The sequence below is a fragment of the Rissa tridactyla genome, chromosome 1 (assembly GCF_028500815.1).
Source record: "Rissa tridactyla isolate bRisTri1 chromosome 1, bRisTri1.patW.cur.20221130, whole genome shotgun sequence".
In the NCBI taxonomy this organism is placed as follows: domain Eukaryota; kingdom Metazoa; phylum Chordata; class Aves; order Charadriiformes; family Laridae; genus Rissa; species Rissa tridactyla.
In genome coordinates, this window is record NC_071466.1 from 218,998,159 (window position 1) to 219,018,480 (window position 20,322).

Genomic DNA, 20,322 nt, shown 5'->3' on the forward strand with positions numbered 1-20,322 from the left:
CAGGTTCTTTCCACAGTCTGAAGTTCCAAGAACCACAACCGTGACCTTTCCGCAGACTGTAGCTGCAGAACCAGGTGCCCATTGACTTACGCACAGGCCCAGACTGATACGAGGTTTAAGGTGAGAAAGACCTTGTGCATTGCCTCTGAAAATGAGGAAAGGGAAGACTCAGGCTCTCTGAATGTCATGTAAACTATTTATACTGTGATAATGAGACACACGGTCTCCGTAGAATATGAGCACCGTACTTCACAAAACAGGAGCATCAGCACGACATTCCAGTGCTGCCCTCTCATCATACGTGCATCATAATTAAGTCACGAAAAGGTTAAGTGGGAGTCCTGATCCCTGGGGAGGTCAGAGTTGGGCAGAGGACCATTTAACTGGTTCCCCAGCCAGGAGAAGGAGCCTGACGCGAGGGCACCAGGTATCACAGCGGCTCCAGACACCCCCGCCGCAGTCCCACCCTGCACGGTTCAGAAGCGCTGCCCCCCGTCCCCCAGCACGGGGCTGAGGACGGCCCACGGACGGGAGAAATCCCAAACCACAGCTCAGAGCCGTCCCAGGGATAGCGCGAGGGTGCGTTTTTCATATTGGTAATCAAAGATACAAACCGATGGGGAATACAGATAAAATTAACCTAGGAAACCCAGCCTCACAGCCAATTTTGTCACCTGCGTTATTGATGAGTAACACGAGGACTCCAGGCACGCCATTTTCCGTGGGCTGGAAGCCCCATATATCTACAGGAACTGCATGCCGCGACACACCATTTGTAAAGTGTCACTAGTGCCGTAAAAATTCAGTAAACAAGAAAATGCATCCTGAAGTCAGAACTGTATCCTTATGAAACAAATACTAGAAGCATAATTTAATAGAGGAGGGGGAAAACGTAGGCAGAGGAAACCCTCCCCTGCTACTGCCTGAAGTCCCAGCAGTTGGTCATGGGGAAGGAGGAAGAAGCTCTAATAACGGGCAAGTAAAATTAAACCAACCCACCCTTTTTCCAGGCAGAGAGTGAGCCTGCAGCGCTCACTGCTCCAGGGGCCTCCGGCGGCCGCATCAGGCCATGGATGGAGGAGCCGGGACCTCCAGGTGAGCTGCAATCCAGCACTGGGTGTCCCACCCGCCTCGACTAACCCGCAGGCTCAGGCAATGCAGGGGAATCTGTGCGTCCCTGTTCCAGAACTTTCCCCGTACAGCTGCCTGTAGCTCTCCTTCAGTCAAACACACCAGTGCTGTGCTCACACCTGGCCAGTGCCGAGCCGCTCTGTGCCGCACTGCACAGGACCCGCAAAGGGAGGAACTTCTCCTGCAGTACACAGCAATTAAAATTTCCTGGGTAAGTGCCAGAAAAGTTGTAAAGACAGCTTAGCACTTGGGCCAAGGCCCAACCCTGCCTTACTGGTCAAGCTGAAGGGTACCGGGCACATCATTTTGGAATGGAATGGAATGGAATGGAATAGAATAGAAATAGACTATTTCAGTTGGAAGGGACCTACAAGCATCATCCTGTCCAACTGCCTGACCAGTTCAGGGCTGGGCAAAAGTTAAAGCATGTTATTAAGGGCATTGTCCAAACGCCTCCTGAACACTGCCAGGCGCTGGGCATCGACCACCTCTCCAGGAAGCCTCTTCCAGGGTTTGACCACCCTCTTGGTAAAGAAATGCTTCCTCACGTGTTCTCACAACAGAACAGAACTGAGTGAAATGTACATTGACAGCAACCCTAGGGAGCACCTCCAAACCATGCCATGTGCAGGAGACCTTGGTGGTGGGGATATCTGCTTCCAAACCACCAGAGTCTGCTGAAAGGGGCAGAAGCACCTCTGGGAGAATAATGACTGGCAAAGGCAAGGGGTGAACAGAACACCCACTGCTACGGGAGCAGCCCCGGCTGCCACCCCGCTGTCCCCACGGCAGTCTGTCCAGCCCACCAGCCTGGTGTGGAAAACCCCCATCTCCTCGGGGTCACAGGAGATGGAGCCCTGCATGGGACGCGGTGCTGCACACCCTGCCCGAGCGCGGCCGTACGCATCCACCCACGCGCTGCCTGCAGACAGCATGGCCTTTAGAACACCCCGGAGCCGTACTGCCACAGCGAAGCGACGGCTCAGAGCAAACCTCAGGCGCGTTCCCCGCCTGCTCCTCCCTGAAAGCCGGCCGTTGGGCGCGGTGGACAGATGCCCACGCTGACAGGGCTGGAGCAGGCACCAACCCGGCACCGAGATGCTCGATCTATCCCTGGGGTCGTTCTGCTGACAGCCAGAGACCAAGGAGCAGGCTGGACACACAGCCATGGTCAGAACAGGTCCGGTGTATTGCCTGATCGGGGCTGTGCTGATCACGCACGGAGCTGCCCCGGCCAAAACCCCAGCCCAACAGCCCAGGCATGCCAGTCAGGGTACCCTTTTTCCCGGTTCTTGACACTCCTTTTTGCTGCCCTTTTCCTCCCAAATGACCAATCTGCCTCTAGCTACTCTTACCCCGCGCACCCCAGTTCTGCTACATCTGCACTCAAATCTGGTATTTCCAACACCGTTACCGCGGTAATCCTGGCCCCACCTGGTGTCACCGAGAGGCGACCCCCAAAGGTTCCAGTATTCCCTGTCAGTTACCTGTGAAGTTTGGCCACTGACAGCATCCCCGCCCCTCACACGCTCCTGAAATGCCGTCATTCCTCAAAGGGCCACCTGTGACTCTGTCAGCTCCCTCCCCGCCGCCACGTCCCACCTCCCGCATCATGTCCAGTCCTGCTCTGCCTCCCGTTCGTTAGCTTAATCTCAGCCTCCTCGGCTGCCCAGCCATTAGCCTACAGCCCCAACACCAACGGAACAAGAAGCGTCGACCAGGACAACCCGCAGTGCCCAGAGCTGGTTGTAGCCCCGGTGCCGGAGGAGGAGGACACCACTACTCCCCACGCAGCCTGGCAATCCCGACCTCTGCCTCTCACGGAGGCTCGAGCGAAGGCTGAGCGCAACAGACCAGTCTCCACAGAAGCCAGCTTGGGACCAGACCCTCCAAAATACTGTTTCCAGATCAGAGCCCGCGGCAAAGCTTTAGGTCAGAAGTACGTAATTCGGTGACAATTCATCTGCAAGTCCCTGCCCAGGAAGGAAATAAAATTTAAGGAGGCTCTTATCCAACTGGCAAAGGCAAAACTAAATCAAAAGGTTTGGAATTAAATTACAGAAATTCTCGCTGGTAATGAGGTAAAATTTCCTAACAAGGAGGTCTACCGTTCATTGCAAAAGTTCATGACTTTAAATCTCAGGAAGCACAGTTCGTACCTCTGGAGGAGCGACCACGTTAACACCACAGCTTCGGTTGTGCAATTTGACCACGGCGGCCATTTCCCGCCCCCAACAGTCCACTCTCCAGGCTGATCACACCAGGGACGCCAGCTTGGAAGAGCAGGTCCCCATGAAGTGCCGCGGTGGCTTTGAGAGGCCCCTCAGCAGCAGGGTCTGAGGACAAAAGCCCTGCAGCGCCCCGACCCTGCCCCACGGCACAGGGGCACCGACAGCCCCCCGCGGCCAAGGGGAGGGTCCACGAGAGGGGCCGGCAATGCCTCCGCCATGCCACTGCTGCCGGGGAGACATCGGTGCCTTCTGTCACAGTGGCATCCTGAAGGGACATCCATGGCACAAAGCTGGGCCGGTGGCACCTGCCACAGCCAGAAGCCTGCCCAGACCTGAGAGCTGGCTCTTCCCCTGCCCATCCACGCTGCCTCTGCCCTGGGCTGCCCGTCTCCACGAGGAATCACCCCGCAGCCCTGATGTGGTAAACCCCAGCCCCGATTTTGACTCTTGCAGCACCAGAGTTGATCTCATTTCAAGATGCAGGCTTCCTGGGACGCCTGGCCAAGAGGGCAAACCGCATCCTGGAGGGCATCAGACACGGCACGACCAGAGAGGGGAACGTCCCGCTGTGCTGGGCGCTGGCGCGGCCTCACCTGGAGCTCTGTGTGCAGTGCTGGGAGCCACCATTCGAGAAGGACGTGAAGGTCCTGGAGCGTGCCCAGAGGAGGGCAGCCGAGCTGGCGGCGGGCTGGAAGGCACGTCCTCTGAGGAGCGGCTGAGGACTCTGGGTTGGTCTGGTTTGGAGAGAAGGAGGCTGAGGAGCGACCTCATGGCTCTGCAGCTCCCTGAGGAGGGACGTGGGGAGGGAGGTGCCGAGCTCTTCTGCCCGGGACCCAGGGACAGGACGCCTGGGAATGGTTCAAAGCGGGGCCAGGGGAGGGTCAGACTGGACGTGAGGAAGCATTTCTTTATCGAGAGATTGGCCAGACTCTGGAAGAGGCTTCCTGGAGAGGTGGTCGATGCCCCGAGCCTGTCAGTGTTTAACAGGCAGTGGGACAATGCCCTTAACAACATGCTTTAACTTCAGGCCAGGCAGTTGGACTAGATGATCGGTGTAGGTCCCTTCCAACTGAAAATATTCTATTCTATTCTTTGCAAATACTGCTTTTCTTGGACAAGTTACTTTTATTACTAGCCAAGCTTAGCAGTGAAGGATATTACAAGTTAATTCAAGCAGAGCAAATTGTTAAGATCCCAGTTACTTCACCGGGAACACACTTACAGAGTGAAAAATAAAATAATACTGTAGCTGCCTTGGTACTTCCCACCGAAAATCCCGAAGGAGTGTCTCAGCTCAAGGCTGGGGCGGGAAGCCACACAGACACCCCCACACGCCGGGTTCTGTCACCCAGGGTGCTGGAGCAGCAGGTACCTGCTTCCAGCCGGGTGGCCAACGGGTAACAGGTACTAACAGGGTACGTGTGTTTGGGGGCAGGGAGAAAAGGGGTCCTGCAGCAGCTCCTGAAATCAGCTCCTGAATTTTTTGATTTCTAAGGCTACTATAAAAGGTGTGTCATAAGTAGGATTTGCCATAGCTAGACCAGGCCTTGTTTCTAGGTTCCCATTAGATCTCCATAATAAAGACAGCACCCTTAACGACACAGATGACAGCTCTGGTGTTTGACGTGCTCTGTCCGAACACCTCCAGTCCCTATTTCTGTCCATCCTGAGCATCACAAAGTGCCACAGCACTCCTCTGCTCAAGAGCCAAGTTCTGAAAACCACCAGTGAGCTTTGCCATTTCCATGAAACTTCATGACACCAGCACTGTGTCCCAAAACTTGCTGCAGGGCTTTAGGGCAACCTCCCCTCTGCCCAAGACCAACAGCAAGATCACAGAATCGCAGAAGGGTATGGGTTGGAAGGGACCTTTAAAGGCCGTATAGTCCAACCCCCCACCACGAGCAGCGACACCTTCAACTTGATCAGGTTGCTCAGACCCCCGTCCAACCTGACCTGGAATGTTTTCAAGGATCCTCAAGCTTTGACCGTACTTCCCTCACCGCAGCCCGCCTCGTGTCCCCAGGGCTGTGCGGGGCAGGAGCTGCGGCTCTCAGAGACCCCCGTCAGGTCAACGAGACCCAGCACCAGAACTCAGCTTGCAGAGGCTTCTGAGCCTGAGGTCCTCACGCCAAGTACTGGACAGGAAATAAACCTAAAACTCCCTCAAATGATCCACTGACTGCTGCATATCATACTATGGCCCATGCGTTTGGGTTAGAAGAGACCTTAAAGATCATCCAGTTCCAATCCCCTCCCATGGGCAGGGACACCTCCCACTAGACCAGGTCACTCAAGCAAGCGTCCAGGCAAGTTCTGCACGTGGGTGGTTGCATCACTCAGTTCACCCAAGGAGATTTCTCTCAGTCCCTGCAATACCAGTTGCTCGGGCTGGTCTTTACCAAAGAGATGCAAACACAAACAGCTGATGCTGAACATCAAACTTTAACCTTCCTGCAGAGAAAACGTGGCAAAAAATCAAGTGGGAGTTTGTGAAGGGAGCAGATGCCTTGGCCGCAGGACCGAGTCACCAGCAAACGGCGCCGCTGGAGGAGGGACCCAGTGTGCCATGCATGAGCTCGCCCGCTGCCAGGCGCGGGCACAGCGGGGCTGGTGATGGCTGCGGGGGCTCCCAGGCGCAGGGCTGAGGCTGGGGACACGGTGCCCACATCTCCAGCCATGCTGGACACAACAAGACGCTCTGGAGCGACCGTGGGGCTGGGGACAGCAATGGCTGCCGTGGGGCCCTGCTGCAGGCCAGCCGGGAGGGACGGGGCTGGGGTACAGACTGACCCCCACCAACAGGGAGTCCCACGGATGGGCACTGCGGTGACGAGCCGGGACCTGCTGGTTTGACAAGCGCTTCTCAATGGTCCGTCTCAAATGCAAGGACCAACAGGGGGGACGGCGGCGGGCAGAGGGGAGCAGGGGGGCTCAGGGAGGCCACGGTGAGAGCAGGAGGGCTCGGGGAGGCCGTGGCGGGCAGAGGGGAGCAGGAGTGCCTATTCATAAAATTATCTACTCCTTTCTTAGGGAGTAGATTCCCGAGTCGGGGACTGCGTGTCCCTCTAGCACTTCCTCAGAGCCCACCGTAACCAGACGCCAACGAGCACTAACTGGCCTGGGAACAACATTCCTCTGCCCAGGGAACTGGCAGTGTGGATTTGCCGAGACCATGTGAGGTGCAGTCACTGCATCAGCTGTAACCACCACTGTTCACAGGGATGGCCCCAGGGAAGTATGTACGAATACGAGTATTTTATGAATCATACTACTAAACAGACAGTGCCTGATCCGCAGTCGGGTTAGCCAGGAAGAGGGAGGTTGCTCTAGCCCAGGCACAGAAGACTGGTTGAGTTCAGGATACCACGAGCCAAGAAATATCATCTTTCCGCATTTTGAGCGCAGGTCTATCATTTGTGCATGTGCAAGGTAGGGACGGTCTCTCTGGGCCAAGAAATGAAGAAGTGAATCCACCTGCTCATCACAGCGCTGAGCGAAGGGGCTGCTGCCCCCCTTCCCATCTGCTCCACGTGATTCCCTAAGGCAATGGCTGCAGGCACGTCCCATGTCCAAAAGCTGCAGCTCATCTCCTGCAGGGACCAGGATGAAATAACCTTTATCCAAATGCTCGGTTGGTTTGACTGGGACATCACCTCCTCCCAGTCCTGGACAGAGGTGGGGAAGGACGGGCTGGGAAGGGCCAGCTCTCCGGGGCGGTGGAGCGCGATCTCTGCTCGGGTGCAGCTGATGGGGCAGCTGACATGGATGGGCAAATCTGGGCTTGGGAAGGAATCAACCCTCAGCAAGGCTGGAAACCACGCAAGACTTTCAGCATCCTCTGCAGCACAAGTGCGGTTTCCTTTGAGGATCATCCAGCTGAGTCTCAATAAGCAGCTCCCTCCCTCTGCAGGGACTTTGCTGGAGCTCTGGTCCCTCCCGTTTGCAGACCGACCCCTTCCCCGGTTCACCCCACGAGGCCTGGCGTGTTTCGCACAGAGTATCTAAGTGAAGCGTGAGCGGTGATGACACCGACGGGGCCAAGACAGAGTCCCAAAGACCTTCCAGCTTGAACCCCACGGCAGCGCGAAGCGCCAGGTTGAGTGGCTGGGAAATAAAGGGGTGACTCAGAGCCACCACATTCACCTCTCAGTCAAGAGGCTGCAGCTGCCCAAGGGGCTCCGGCAGACTCGCAGCACCCCTGCCCCGGGTGGCAGCACGACCGACTGTGCCCACCCTGCCAGGGCTTCCAAGCCACGGCCCTCCGCAGCCCCGCGCCGCTGGGTGCCCCCTGCAGCACCGCCAGGCAGAGCCCAGTCCCACAGCATCACGCCCACCGCTTCATCCGCTCCAAGTCCCCTCTTTCAGCCTCAGCAGACAAAGGGAAATACAGAGCCTACGAACGTTAGGAGGGCACAGAAGAGGAAAAAAAAAAGAAAAGAAAAAAGGAAACGGGACAAAATTTATCCCATTTTTCCGAACACAATAGCTGCAAGCCTGATCTGGCAAAAAAAATGGATGCCATTTTGAGCTCTGAAGTTTCACTTCACGTTACACAGACTGATGTGAGCAGCACACGGACAGACACGTATGTCACATATACAGGGAAGGGGAGAGAGAGGGGAGGAAGAGACAGCAACCATATTCCGACAGAACGCAAACACACCCACCGGCACACACAGCCCTTTCGCGATACGGACAGAACAAAGACAATTCAGGAATCCCCACAGAAAATTCACACCCAAGATTAAAGCCCAAATCACAATGATCTTCAGCCACGCTGAGGTCCAGGAAAGGAGCAGCACCACCAAACGAGCTGGCAGACACGGTTTAAGCTTTCCCTCCTGCATCTTGCACCCTGCGTGCCAGGGAGGGACGGAAGCATGCACCGCCGTGCCTCGGCTTTCGGCAGCTGCATCTCCGCAACCCCCTTGCCTCTCCCCAGTCTGGAAGTGCTGGAGGGAGGACCCGCAGCCGGAGGTGCACCAGCCTCCCGAGCACAGGGGCTGAAGCCTGTTTCCTATGTGAATACGAGCACCTTCATTACCAGTCCCCAAGGGACTCTCTTTTTTTCATAGCAAAAAGATCAGTTTCCGGCAAGAGGAGCCCCCGTAACAAGCCGGTCCAAGGTACCGGCTGCACGAGCACAGGCGCTCCAGGCTGCGCAGGGGACGCGTGCGCCGGGCACGAGCAGGGGCTGCCTGGCCGCAGAGGGTCGAGGGTATGGCGGCAGCTGCAGGACAGACATCTACTGGTGTGCCCTCCTGCCGGGGCTGAACCCCAAGGCAGCCAGGGCTCCTGGGAGAAGGACCCCTCAACTCTGCACAGCCAAAGGAGAGTGAAATACTTCAAGCACATTTAAAAAAAAAAGCCACAGAGGACACAGGCCCTGCCCCACGGGGCTTACATCTGCACCTGCGGCAGAGCACATGCACTTTATATGCCCAGTGAATAGGCAGAAGCGGAAACTCCTACAAATGCAAAGCTACGAGTACCAGCATCGGTACCAGAGAAACACCCCAGAGCGTGCGAGAGATGCACATCTGCCGCGAATGGCATTGTCCGTACAATGCACGTAACCGGAGGGAAGCTGCCCTCGCGCTGCCTAGCCGTCGGAGAAGGAGAAGAGACTCCCCAAGAGACCCCGGCGCAGAGGGGCTCGCGGGCTGCTCGGCGCAGCCGGGGAAATCCTGAGCAGCAGGCAGAGCGAGGAGAAGGAGCTTTCCCTCCCCGCCCCAGGACCGAGCGAAAGAAGCAGCCCTTACCTTTGGCCCCTCGCAACACAAACCCGAATCCCTCATGCTCCCTCTTCTGCAGCACGGCCGTCTTCTCCTCAATGATGTAGTCACTGGGCAGGAAAGAGCACAAGAGAATGATGCTAGGGTTAGATTTCAGCACCATGCTGCCAGGCGGAGGTGGCCTTTGTGCCTGTGACAAGGAGACCTCTTCTCATCGACCGTTTCATCTCAGCAAGGAGTTGGGCACAATCTGCTTCCCTCCCTCCCTTGCCCAAAGTCAGAACAAAAAAGACGAAAGCTACTTTCCCTCAACGTGTGGGTGGAGGAAAGCCCCGGCTGCCTGGATCACCCTTCTGCCCACTGGTCCCCTCCTCAGTCACCTGCATACGCATGCAGGGAGCTTACTGATCCCACTTTGGGCTTCCCTTTAAATGATGCCCTTAGCATGGAACTGAAGAGTGGAGCGCCTGAGCAGGGGAGGTGCGGGGGGAGGCAGCCAGCCATCCATCAGGGAAGCAGCTCTCTGAGACTTTCCGGTTGCCTCTCGTATGCAAAAATTAGACGCTTGACAAAAGGAGAGGTGCCTCTTTGGTAAGTTCCCTGGGAGGGAGAACAGCAGAGTTTATATCCTCATCCCGGCGCTCTGATCTTCTCTGAAAATCCCCCCCTGCGTTGCTAAGTAACGGTCTGTCATTAGCAGAGGGGGGATGCATTGCATTGTCCTAGTTTAACAAAGCTTCTCTCCCTGCCCTCCGCCACGGCCAGACGAGAAGAATGGGGAAAATCCAGCGGTGGAGAGAGAGGAACAGACGCGCAGCTCCGTGCGGACCCCGGCCGCCGGCGACCCTTCCAGCAGACCACCTCTACACACGCCGGGAGGGGCGGGGGGCGCGCGGGGAGGGGAGATGGGAGAGGGATTCTCTCAGCAAGCGGGAGCTTAAATGCAGCCCTGCAAATCCCTCCCAGCAGAGCCGCATGTCTGACATCAGAGTGGAATTAATCAGGGACCTCGGTCCTTCTCGGCGGCGCGGAGAAGGAGCTTTGGACACCGAGCCAAGCCCAGGAGAGGCAGAGAGGGAGCGATGGCGCGGGCCGGCCCCCAGACCTGGGCACCTGCGGCCAGCGATGGGGTCTGCCCGGCGGCGGGGACAAAGCCCCGCGCGGCACCGCACTGCACAGGAACGCGCTGCCAAGGCGCGGGCGGGCGGCAGGGAGGGGACGGCCGTGGACAGGCGCTGGCACAGAGCAGGCTGGGCTCGCACACTGCGGTATGAGGTGCCCCAACATGCGCGGTGCCGCCGCCGCTGCAGGCACACGCCCCGCCGCCACACATGTCCCGCGCCGCGCCTGCCGCCTCCTGCCCCATGCTGCAGGGAAGGGGTGTGCTGCCAGGGCACTGGCTGCACCCTGTGTCACCCCCTGTCACCGCTGGGACCCCGCCGAACATCCCCAGGTCCGGGAGGGGTGGGTGGCGAAGGGCTCACAGTGCTGCTGCGAGGAGCGGGATGGAAACCCACATCCCTGTGCGTACTTCCAGCAGCCAGGGACCGCGAGCAGGGACCAGGACAGGAGACACCTCTCTGCATCCCGGTCATCTGTAGCCTCACCGGCCAGGGCTGCATTTATAGGCATCACAGTCCCCTTTTGGGGGAGGTAACTCCGTGGTTCTGCCATTAGCACTACAACAGTGCCTAGCTCCTAGCAAGACGGATAGAAATATTCCTTTCTTTTCCAAAGCAAGGGAAGGTGATCATGAAAGTCAATACACACAACAGCTGCAGGTACCAAGGCACTCCAGAAGACGTAGAGACACACATCCTCCATGGAAACCAGTGCCTGAATTCCTTGGACTTCCCTGGTAGTTCGCTTTGCACTATAATTTTGGACACGCTTAGGCAATATCCATGAAAAAATAGGTTAGCTATAAAAGTAGTGATTTCATGCAACAAGGTACCTAGATGTGAATAAACTTCAACAAAACTACGTGAACTGCTTTAAAGGAGGCGGCTGCTGTCATACAGTCATCCCTTTGTGTCACATTTTCAACACATTGCCTGTCTTCCAAAAGCAGAGCCGGTTATGCATATGGTTCCTCAATATACATAAAATTCTCCCCTCTACAACAAAATCCTCTCTTCCAAGTGTAGGGTGTCCTACTGGAAACAGGTTCTTAATACCCTGCCCGGAAGAGGTCATTACGATAACACAATCCTCCCGTCCATGTAACAAGAGCCAGACAACCCCAAACCGTGATTCCCGTATCAAAGTAGTCGTGGCTGCCCCATCCCTGGAGGGGCTCAAGGCCAGGTTGGATGGGGCTTGGAGCAACCTGGGCTGGTGGGAGGTGTCCCTGCCCAGGGCAGCGGGTGGCACTGGGTGGCCTTTAAGGTCCCTTCAACCCAAACCCTTCTGTGATACTGCACTAAGCCTTTATCTTCCATTTGAACTATGACTTATCATCTAGGAAGAGAACTAGACCCAACACACTTCACATCCAGAGGAATATTCCCCCTTTTCCATACAACATGTCAATCCCTTGTAGATGACCTCTGCCAGATCTTAACCCCACAGCAAGAGCAAATTCTGCCACCTCCACAAGAATACGTTTGTGCATGTGTAGATGCAAGAGGAGAGAGAAGGAAAGGGAAACAAACGGTTGTATACAAAATCGTGATTTCTATTTACCTGGGGGTGGGCTGAAGTGCCCCATCAGTCCTGCTGCAATTGCTTTGTCGGTGATAAAATGTGGAATCCATGACAAAAGAAAATTCTGGACCTCTAATTCTTCCCATAGGGCCTCTGTGGTTGTTTCATCTACATGATGTGTGGATGAAATGTGAGTGAATGTGCCCTTGCGGCCAAGAAGGCCAATGGTATCCTGGGGTGCATCAAGAAGAGCGTGGCCAGCAGGCGGAGGGAGGTCATCCTCCCCCTCTGCTCTGCCCTGGGGAGGCCACGGCTGGAGCTCTGGCTCCAGTTCTGGGCTCCCCGGTTCCAGAAGGATGGGGAACTGATGGAGAGGGGACAGCAAAGGGCTACCAAGATGCTGAGGGGACTGGACCCCCTCTCTGATGAAGAAAGGCTGAGGGATTCGGGTCTCTTCAGTCTGGAAAAAAGACAGCTGAGGGGGGACCTTATCAATGCTGATAAATACTGAAAGGGGGGGTGTCAGGAGGATGGGGCCAGGCTCTTGTCAGTGGTGCCCGGGGACAGGACAAGGGGTAACGGGCACAAACTTGACCATGGGAAGTTCCATCTCAACACAAGGAGGAACTTCTTTGCTGTGAGGGTGGCAGAGCCCTGGCACAAGCTGCCCAGAGAGGTGGGGGAGTCTCCGTCTCTGGAGATATCCCAAACCCCCTGGACGCGTTCCTGTGCCACCTGCTCTGGGTGACCCTGCTCTGGCCGGGGGTGGGAGGAGATGGTCTCCAGAGGTCCCTTCCAACCCTGTGATTCTATGGTTCTATGATAAGCTGAGGAAACTCTTGACAAAACTGCTTGTAGTCTGTATAAGTCCAATTTCACCCAGCCTCCCCCACCAATCCTCAGCTGCCAAGATTTCCTGTGATAATGTAAGCCTTTAAATAAGTTCAACCTGCTGCTGCTTTTACCCAAAGTAATTCTGCACAAAGAATATTTGATTCTTTCTGCTACCTGAATTATTCCTCCTCCTACAAATAAACTGGCAAGAAGTACTTTAATTCAAAAACCTAAACTTGTCTGAAACAACAGGAAAACTCCTCAACACGCCGCTTTTTGTCCCTGACCACTCCCAAAGTACGTGTGTAAAGTTACCTGTGGGATTTTTAGAAATATCGGGCATTTATTTGTTTTAGCTCACTCTCTTCCACTGCGTCGTCCATGAAGTTAGACTTGCAAGGGGGATGTTGCAAGAGCACTCCCAGTTTTAGTCCCTGCAGAACCTGCAAACCCTCGGCCTGTGGCCATCTATTCTACAGGCACCTAAAAGTCCTCAGGTTTGTAACTGACTACAGTAACATCCACCAGAGATCTTCACCTTTGGATATAACCACACTGCGTAGTTCTATAGATAGGTGTATATTAAACCATGAAATAAAAAGTCCTTACGTCTCTGTGAACGAGAATTGTGGGGGAGTAGAGAGACACCTGACATGATCGGCACTGCTGGAGCTCCGAGGGCTGGAAAAAGCACTAAAAACCAGCCTGGGGAAGGAGATGAAGCAGCGTAATCAAAGACCTGCAATAGTGCCGTACTGAAAAAATAACCTGAATTACTCATTTTTTTATTTTTGTCTAAATAAAAATAGGAGCTTTCAAAAAATAAGATGTAGTAGGGAGTTATTTTAAGGTGTCAGAGAAAGATTAAGCAAAATAATGATTTAACACTCTTGTGACACAAATCTTTAAATAAAGTTATGACACCCAATGGAAAACAGCACCTCAAGTTCACTGCCAGATTACTGTGCCCTACATATAACTGGTGAATGAACAAACAGACGAGCTAAATAACGATACAGCGGCATCGGAGCACGGCTCCTCAGAGCTGCTCAAGATGACACAAGGTCTACCGGACTGTCTCTCCTCTGCAGGGTTGAGTGTCAGACCTTCTGCTGGTTGGTCTTTTGTTGAAACCAAATTAAAGACAGTTAATGCACATGATGCTTGAGTAGGGCCAGTTATTTTAGTAACGTTGTGAATTTTTAGAGGGACAAACCTAGTAGAGATCAGGTTCCTGACCACCTGAGGAACCTGAACATACAGAAGTCTAGGGGACCTGATGAGATGCATCCCAGAGTCCTGAGGGAACTGGCTGATGTCACTGCCAAGCCATTCTCCACGATACTGGAAAAGCCATGGCAGTCAGGTGAAGTTCCTGGTGACTGGAAAACGGGAAACATTGCACCATTTTTAAATGGGACAGAAAGGAGGACACTGACAGCTACTGACCTGTCAGCATCACCTCTGTGCCTGGGAAGATCATGGAACAGATCCTCCAAAAGCTATGCTTAGGCACATGGAGGACAAGGAGGTGATTCGAGACAGCCAGCATGGCTTCACCAAGGGCAAGTCCTGCCTGAACAACCTAGTGACGTTCTATGATGGAGTGACTACATCAGTGGACAAGGGAAGAGCTATGGATGTTGTCTATCTGGACCTCTCTAAGGCCTTTCACACAGTCCCCCACAACATCCTTCTCTCTAAATTGGAGAGGGATGGATTTGATGGGTGGACTGCTTGGTGGATGAGGAATTGGTTGGATGGTCGCATCCAGAGGGTAGTGGTCAATGGGTCCATGTCCAGATGGAGATCGGTGATGAGTGGTGTCCCTCAGGGGTCTGCATTGGGATCAGTACTGTTTGATATCTTCACCAATGACATAGAGAGTGGGATCGAGGGCACCCTCAGCAAGTTTGCCGATGACACCAAGCTGAGTGGGGCGGTGACACGCCAGAGGGATGGGATGGCATCCAGAGGGACCTGGACAAGCTCGAGAAGTGGGCCCATGAGAACCTCATGGTTCAACTAGGCCAAGCGCAGGGTCCTGCCCCTGGGTGGGGGCAGCCCCTGGTGCCAGCCCAGGCTGGGGATGGAGGGATGGAGAGCAGCCCTGAGAGAAGGGCTTGGGGGGGCTGGAGCAGAGGGGAAGATGGCTGCATCCCCAGCAGCGTGGGCAGCAGGGCGAGGGGGGGATTCTGCCCCTCTGCTCCGCTCGGGGAGACCCCCCTGCAGTGCTGCCTCCAGCGCTGGGGCCTCAGCACAGGAGAGACACGGAGCTGTTGGAGCGGGGCCAGAGGAGGCCCCGGAGATGCTGGGAGGGCTGGAGCCCCTCTGCTGTGGGGACAGGCTGAGAGAGCTGGGGGGGTTCAGCCTGGAGAAGAGACCAGTCCCTAAAGGGGCTATAGGAAAGACGAGGGACTTTTTAGCAGGGCCTGCTGCGATAGGACAAGGGGAAATGGCTTTCAACTGAAAGAGGGAAGATGCAGACTAGATCTAAGGAAGAAAATTTTTATGCTGAGGGTGGTGAGCCCCTGGCCCAGGTTGCCCAGAGAGGTGGTGGGTGCCCTGTCCCTGGAAACATTCCAGGCCAGGTTGGATGGGGCTCTGAGCAACCTGGTCTGGTGGGAGGTGTCCCTGCCCAGGGCAGGGGGGGTTGGACAACGTGGCCTTTAAAGGTCCCTTCAACCCAAACCAGTCTGATTCTAATAGATCTATCAAATGAATTTAAAAAAATAGCACGGTTATGGCTGTACTAAACAGCTACAGCTAGCTCCTGGTAACACCACAACAGCAAAGATAAGCTCTCGCCCTGAAGTGAAAAAACAGCCCTTAGAAGAATCAGAGGTTTTTTCCATAGTCTGGGCCTGGGGACATTCACTGAAGTGCCGAGGCAGCCAGCGGAAAGTATCTGACATCTACGATGGGTTATCTCCCAGAGCTTGCACGGGATGCACGACACTCCAGAAGATCTGAAAAAGGGATGACTCTCATCTTTAAAAACAGGCAGTAGAAAGATCAAAGGAGGTATAAAATGAAGTAACTCATCTTTAACTCCCAGGAAAATCCTCTAACAAACAACACAACAGTTTAATAAAACATCTAGAAGAAAAGAAGGTTATAAATACCAGGTGGCATGGATTTGAAAGAACTGATTGTGCTAAATGAACCTAATTTCTTTTTGAACATAATAAGCCTCATGAACATGGGAAAGGTAGTTCTGTGATGTGTATCTTGGTGTCAGTTAAGCATTGTGAATGCTCTCACAAGGCGTTCTCATAAAAAAGAAGGGGAACATAAACTACTGCAAGGTGAGTAAATAGCTGGTTTGACACATTTTTCACTGTTGAACTGGAAGGATGTATCGAGTGGGATTTCACAGGGGTCTGTCTTGGGACAAGCCCAATGTTTTCACCAATGACTAGGATGTAACAGAGAGTAAGCTTAAATTTGCAGAAGATCCCATCTGAGAGGGCAACAGCACGTTGGAAGAGCGGATTTGGATTCATGTGGTACCATCACTGGAGAAATGGTCTGAAAAATACCAGGGAAAAAAGGAAAAGTGCAAGGTTCTACATCGGGAACTATGAGAAGCAAACAGAAGATGGAGGAGGACAGGCTGGGCAGGAGAGGCCACGAATACCGTCCTGGACTCATAAGCATCAGCAGCGGTGTCACACTTCTGTGAGAAACGGATGACAGATTGACTGGAGATACATAAACGGGAGTGCTGTCTGAGACCTGAAATAATCCTTCTGTCCTACCCCATGCTGCAGGAGCCTTGGGAGTCATCTAGTTAACCGTGGGCGTACGCAGCACAAGCACCTACAGTGAGCAAGTCGCTCTGGGCTCCTTTTAGACTCAATGGAGAGCTATTCAGTGAAGTCAATGGAGCTGTGATTCATCCCATGCTGAAATGACCGCCCACATTTTGTCAAATGAATGGCACCCCTGGCTCCACTGACTGCACACATCTGTATCGACTCCCGGGGCGAGCCAGGGCGATGAGCTCAGACACCTACACGGTAGACACCTACAACAAAGTGACGTGAATCACATCAGCAAAGTTAGGTAACGCTCCAGCTGCCCAGTTCCTACACCACACTTCCAGAAGGATGCGGGTCAAGAGGAGCGAGTCCCAAGGAGGACGCCTGGAAGGCAAAAAGCGCAGCAGGAGAGTAAAAACCTGGTTTGGTTGATTGGCTTGATTATTCCCATGAGAAAATGCTGAAAAGGTGTCACATAACTTCTCAGCAGAATATCGCTGAAGCACGGGAATGGGGTGGGGATGGAAGGCCGCTCACTGGGAACTTTCAGATAAATCTCCCTCAAGAAAAACTGAAGTTCAGCTGAAGATGACGTTGGTGGAGAGATGGACCGTTTCAGGCCTCTCCCAGTAGAAACCTCACTCACGTACCGTGGTGTTCCACTCCCACGGCCCGGCAGTGCGAGGAGTTTAATTCTGCTCAGCTACCTCCTGCAGAAAACATCTCCCGCTACAGAAGGACGATTTACAGTAACAGTAAACAAGCACAGCACACACCGTGCCGTGGCCCCAAGAGCGTGGGGCACAGCCTGAGTCTTTATGGACACACTTTCTCCCCCCAAAAATCAAAGCCAAAACACAGGGCAGCTCTTTCCAACCTGCATTCTCAAAATTCCCTCTGGCTAGGGCCGGCCTGGCGCTAGGGCTGGGCTGGCCCAGGAGAGCGCGAGTTGGCCTGGACCAAAGTTATCCCCTGGAGGAAGCCAGCACCAAACAGCACGGGCGATGCCAAGAGGCAGCAGGTCTCCTTCCCACCCCCGCCTCACTTCACAGAGCAAAGGAAGCTTTAGGGAGAGAGATCACAGGCGACCATGGGATTTCTACACCAAACAGGTAAGCTTCTAGCAGAAACCACCAGGGAAGAGCCACGTGCCGGAGGTTTGGGACCAGCTGGGCACACCACCACTGAACGGTTTGCTGGGCACGCGTCCCTCGCACCAAGGAGAGACCGGCCCAGCCCCGAGCGCCCTGCGGGGCTGCTGCCACGCCGACCTGCTCTGCTGCAGGCCAGCGCGTAACACAGCTGTACTTCCCGGCTCAACAGGAGAGAAAAAGAATGACCACAGCAGGTCAAGATCAAGTGTCTCGCCTCGAACGTTTACTGACAGCAGCAGCCTGGAGAAGAGGAACGGAGCAGGTCTGAAGCATCTTACGGCTGTCTCAGGAGAGTGCCCAGCCCAGAGTCTGGCAGCCAGGGGACCTCAGCAACCACATCAGAAGTGAAACTGGGAAAAGCCCTATCCCGAATGGAAAAATAAACCGCCTAAATCTCCACTGTAGATGGGGAAACCTGGGAACACAGGCGACAGCGGTGGTTCTGTAACGAAAGCAAAGGACAGCAGGGAACGGAGAGGGGGCCAGAAAGGAGCCTATTTCTGCCCCTGCCTGGTCCTGAAGCACTGATTATCATCAGCAAGATTCTCAGTTTAATTCAGTCAGGAGGCAGCTCATTAAGGCACTGATTATGAACTACATCAAAAGCAAGCCGACAGGTGAAAAGCAACTCTAACTCCAGAAGAAACCATCTTCCAGCCAGGCACGCACACGATTTGGAAGTGCAGCGAGCGCGCAGGAAGGATGCCTGCTTTGAGACCACGCTCCCCCCAGCACGGGTCAAACGCATTTCACACACAGGTGAAAGCCCAAAGCCGGCGCTGCTGTCCCAGATGAAACGGGGGCTGTGAGAACCCAAGAAATTCTGAAGACCAGAGGCTGCAGAATGTGAGGAACCACTAGTGAAAGGCCCTGAAAGCAACATCTTCCCCATTCAAACAGGGACAGTTTTCGCAGAAAAATTTTCAGTACTGGATTCATTTCATTTAAACACCCCAAACCAGTAACTTCTAGGGCACTAACCAAAACATTAAAATAAGACAGGTCATTACGGGAACAAGAAGTCTAAAAAAGTCCAAAGCTTTGAGTGGACTCCAAAGGAGCAGTGATACCGAGAAAGCTGTGAATTCCTTGCTGAGAATGCTGAAAAGCAGTGAAGTTGAGGAAACAATGCCATCGCAGAGAGGCACAGAAGATAAGCCCCCAGAATAATCAGGTTTATATTTGTACTAGCAGAAGGGAGCTGTTTGTGCTGGATTTTTACCCTCACTTGCCAGAAGAGGCATTGCAGCCGGGTAGGTGATGCTCTGCTCTCCAGTGCCATCCCCCTGGATGTGCTCTCCAGATCCTACCCCTGGATCTGCTCTCCAGTGCCATACCCCTGGATGTGCTCTCCAGATGCTACCCCTGGATCTGCTCTCCAGATCCTTCCCCTGGATCTGCTCTCCAGTGCCATACCCCTGGATCTGCTCTCCAGTGCCATCCCCCTGGATGTGCTCTCCAGATCCTACCCCTGGATCTGCTCTCCAGTGCCATACCCCTGGATGTGCTCTCCAGATGCTACCCCTGGATCTGCTCTCCAGATCCTTCCCCTGGATCTGCTCTCCAGTGCCATACCCCTGGATCTGCTCTCCAGATCCTACCCCTGGATCTGCTCTCCAGTGCCATCCCCCTGGATGTGCTCTCCAGATCCTTCCCCTGGATCTGCTCTCCAGTGCCATACCCCTGGATCTGCTCTCCAGATCCTACCCCTGGATCTGCTCTCCAGTGCCATACCCCTGGATGTGCTCTCCAGATCCTACCCCTGGATCTGCTCTCCAGTGCCATACCCCTGGATGTGCTCTCCAGATGCTACCCCTGGATCTGCTCTCCAGTGCCATACCCCTGGATCTGCTCTCCAGATCCTACCCCTGGATGTGCTCTCCAGCGCCACCCCCCAGGATCCGCCCTCCAGCTCCTTCCCCTGGATCTGCTCTCCAGCTCCATCCCCCTGGATCCGCTCTCCAGTGCCATCCCCCTGGATCTGCTCTCCAGCTCCATCCCCTGAATCTGCTCTCCAGCGCCATTCCCCTGGATCCGCTCTCCAGCTCCATCCCCCTGGATCCGCTCTCCAGCTCCATCCCCCTGGATCTGCTCTCCAGCTCCTTCCCCTGGATCCGCTCTCCAGCTCCATCCCCCTGGATCCGCTCTCCAGCTCCATCCCCCTGGACCTGCTCTCTAGCTCCTACCCCTTGGATCTGCTCTCCAGCTCCATCCCCCGGATTTGCTCGCCAGCGCCATTCCCCTGGATCTGCTCTCCAGCTCCATCCCCCTGGATCTGCTCTCCAGTGCCATTCCCCTGGATCCGCTCTCCAGCTCCATCCCCCTGGATCTGCTCTCCAGCTCTTTCCCCTGGATCTGCTCTCCAGTTCCATCCCCTGGATCTCCTCTCCAGTGCCGTTCCCCTGGATCCGCCCTCCAGCTCCATCCCCTCGGATCCGCTCTGCAGCTCCATCCCCCTGGACCTGCTCTCTAGCTGCTGCCCCTTGGATCTGCTCTCCAGCTCCTACCCCTTGGATCCGATCTCCAGCTCCTACCCCTTGGATCCGCTCTCCAGCTCCATCCCCCTGGATCTGCTCTCCAGCTCCATCTCCTTGGATCCGCTCTCCAGTGCCATTCCCTGGATTTGCTCTCCAGCTCCTTCCCCTGGATCTGCTCTCCAGTTCCATCCCCTGGATCTGCTCTCCAGCTCCATCCCCTCGGTCGGCTCTCCAGCTCCATCCCCTAGACCTGCTCTCTAGCTCCTACCCCTTGGATCTGCTCTCCAGCTCCTACCCCTTGGATCCGCTCTCCCGGTCCATCCCCCTGGATTTGCTCTCCAGCTCCA

General features: G+C 54.8%; 1 protein-coding gene across 4 annotated transcripts in view; it reads right to left on the reverse strand.

The window, feature by feature from the left end:
* SHANK3 (SH3 and multiple ankyrin repeat domains 3) overlaps nucleotides 1–20,322 on the reverse strand; it is a 383,847-nt gene that overhangs the window by 82,273 nt on the left and 281,252 nt on the right. For all 4 annotated transcript variants that reach the window (XM_054200170.1, XM_054200186.1, XM_054200177.1 and 1 more), the window contains one exon: nucleotides 9,128–9,210. In XM_054200170.1, the coding sequence (XP_054056145.1) occupies nucleotides 9,128–9,210 (83 nt within the window). The remainder of the gene's footprint in view (nucleotides 1–9,127; nucleotides 9,211–20,322) is intronic.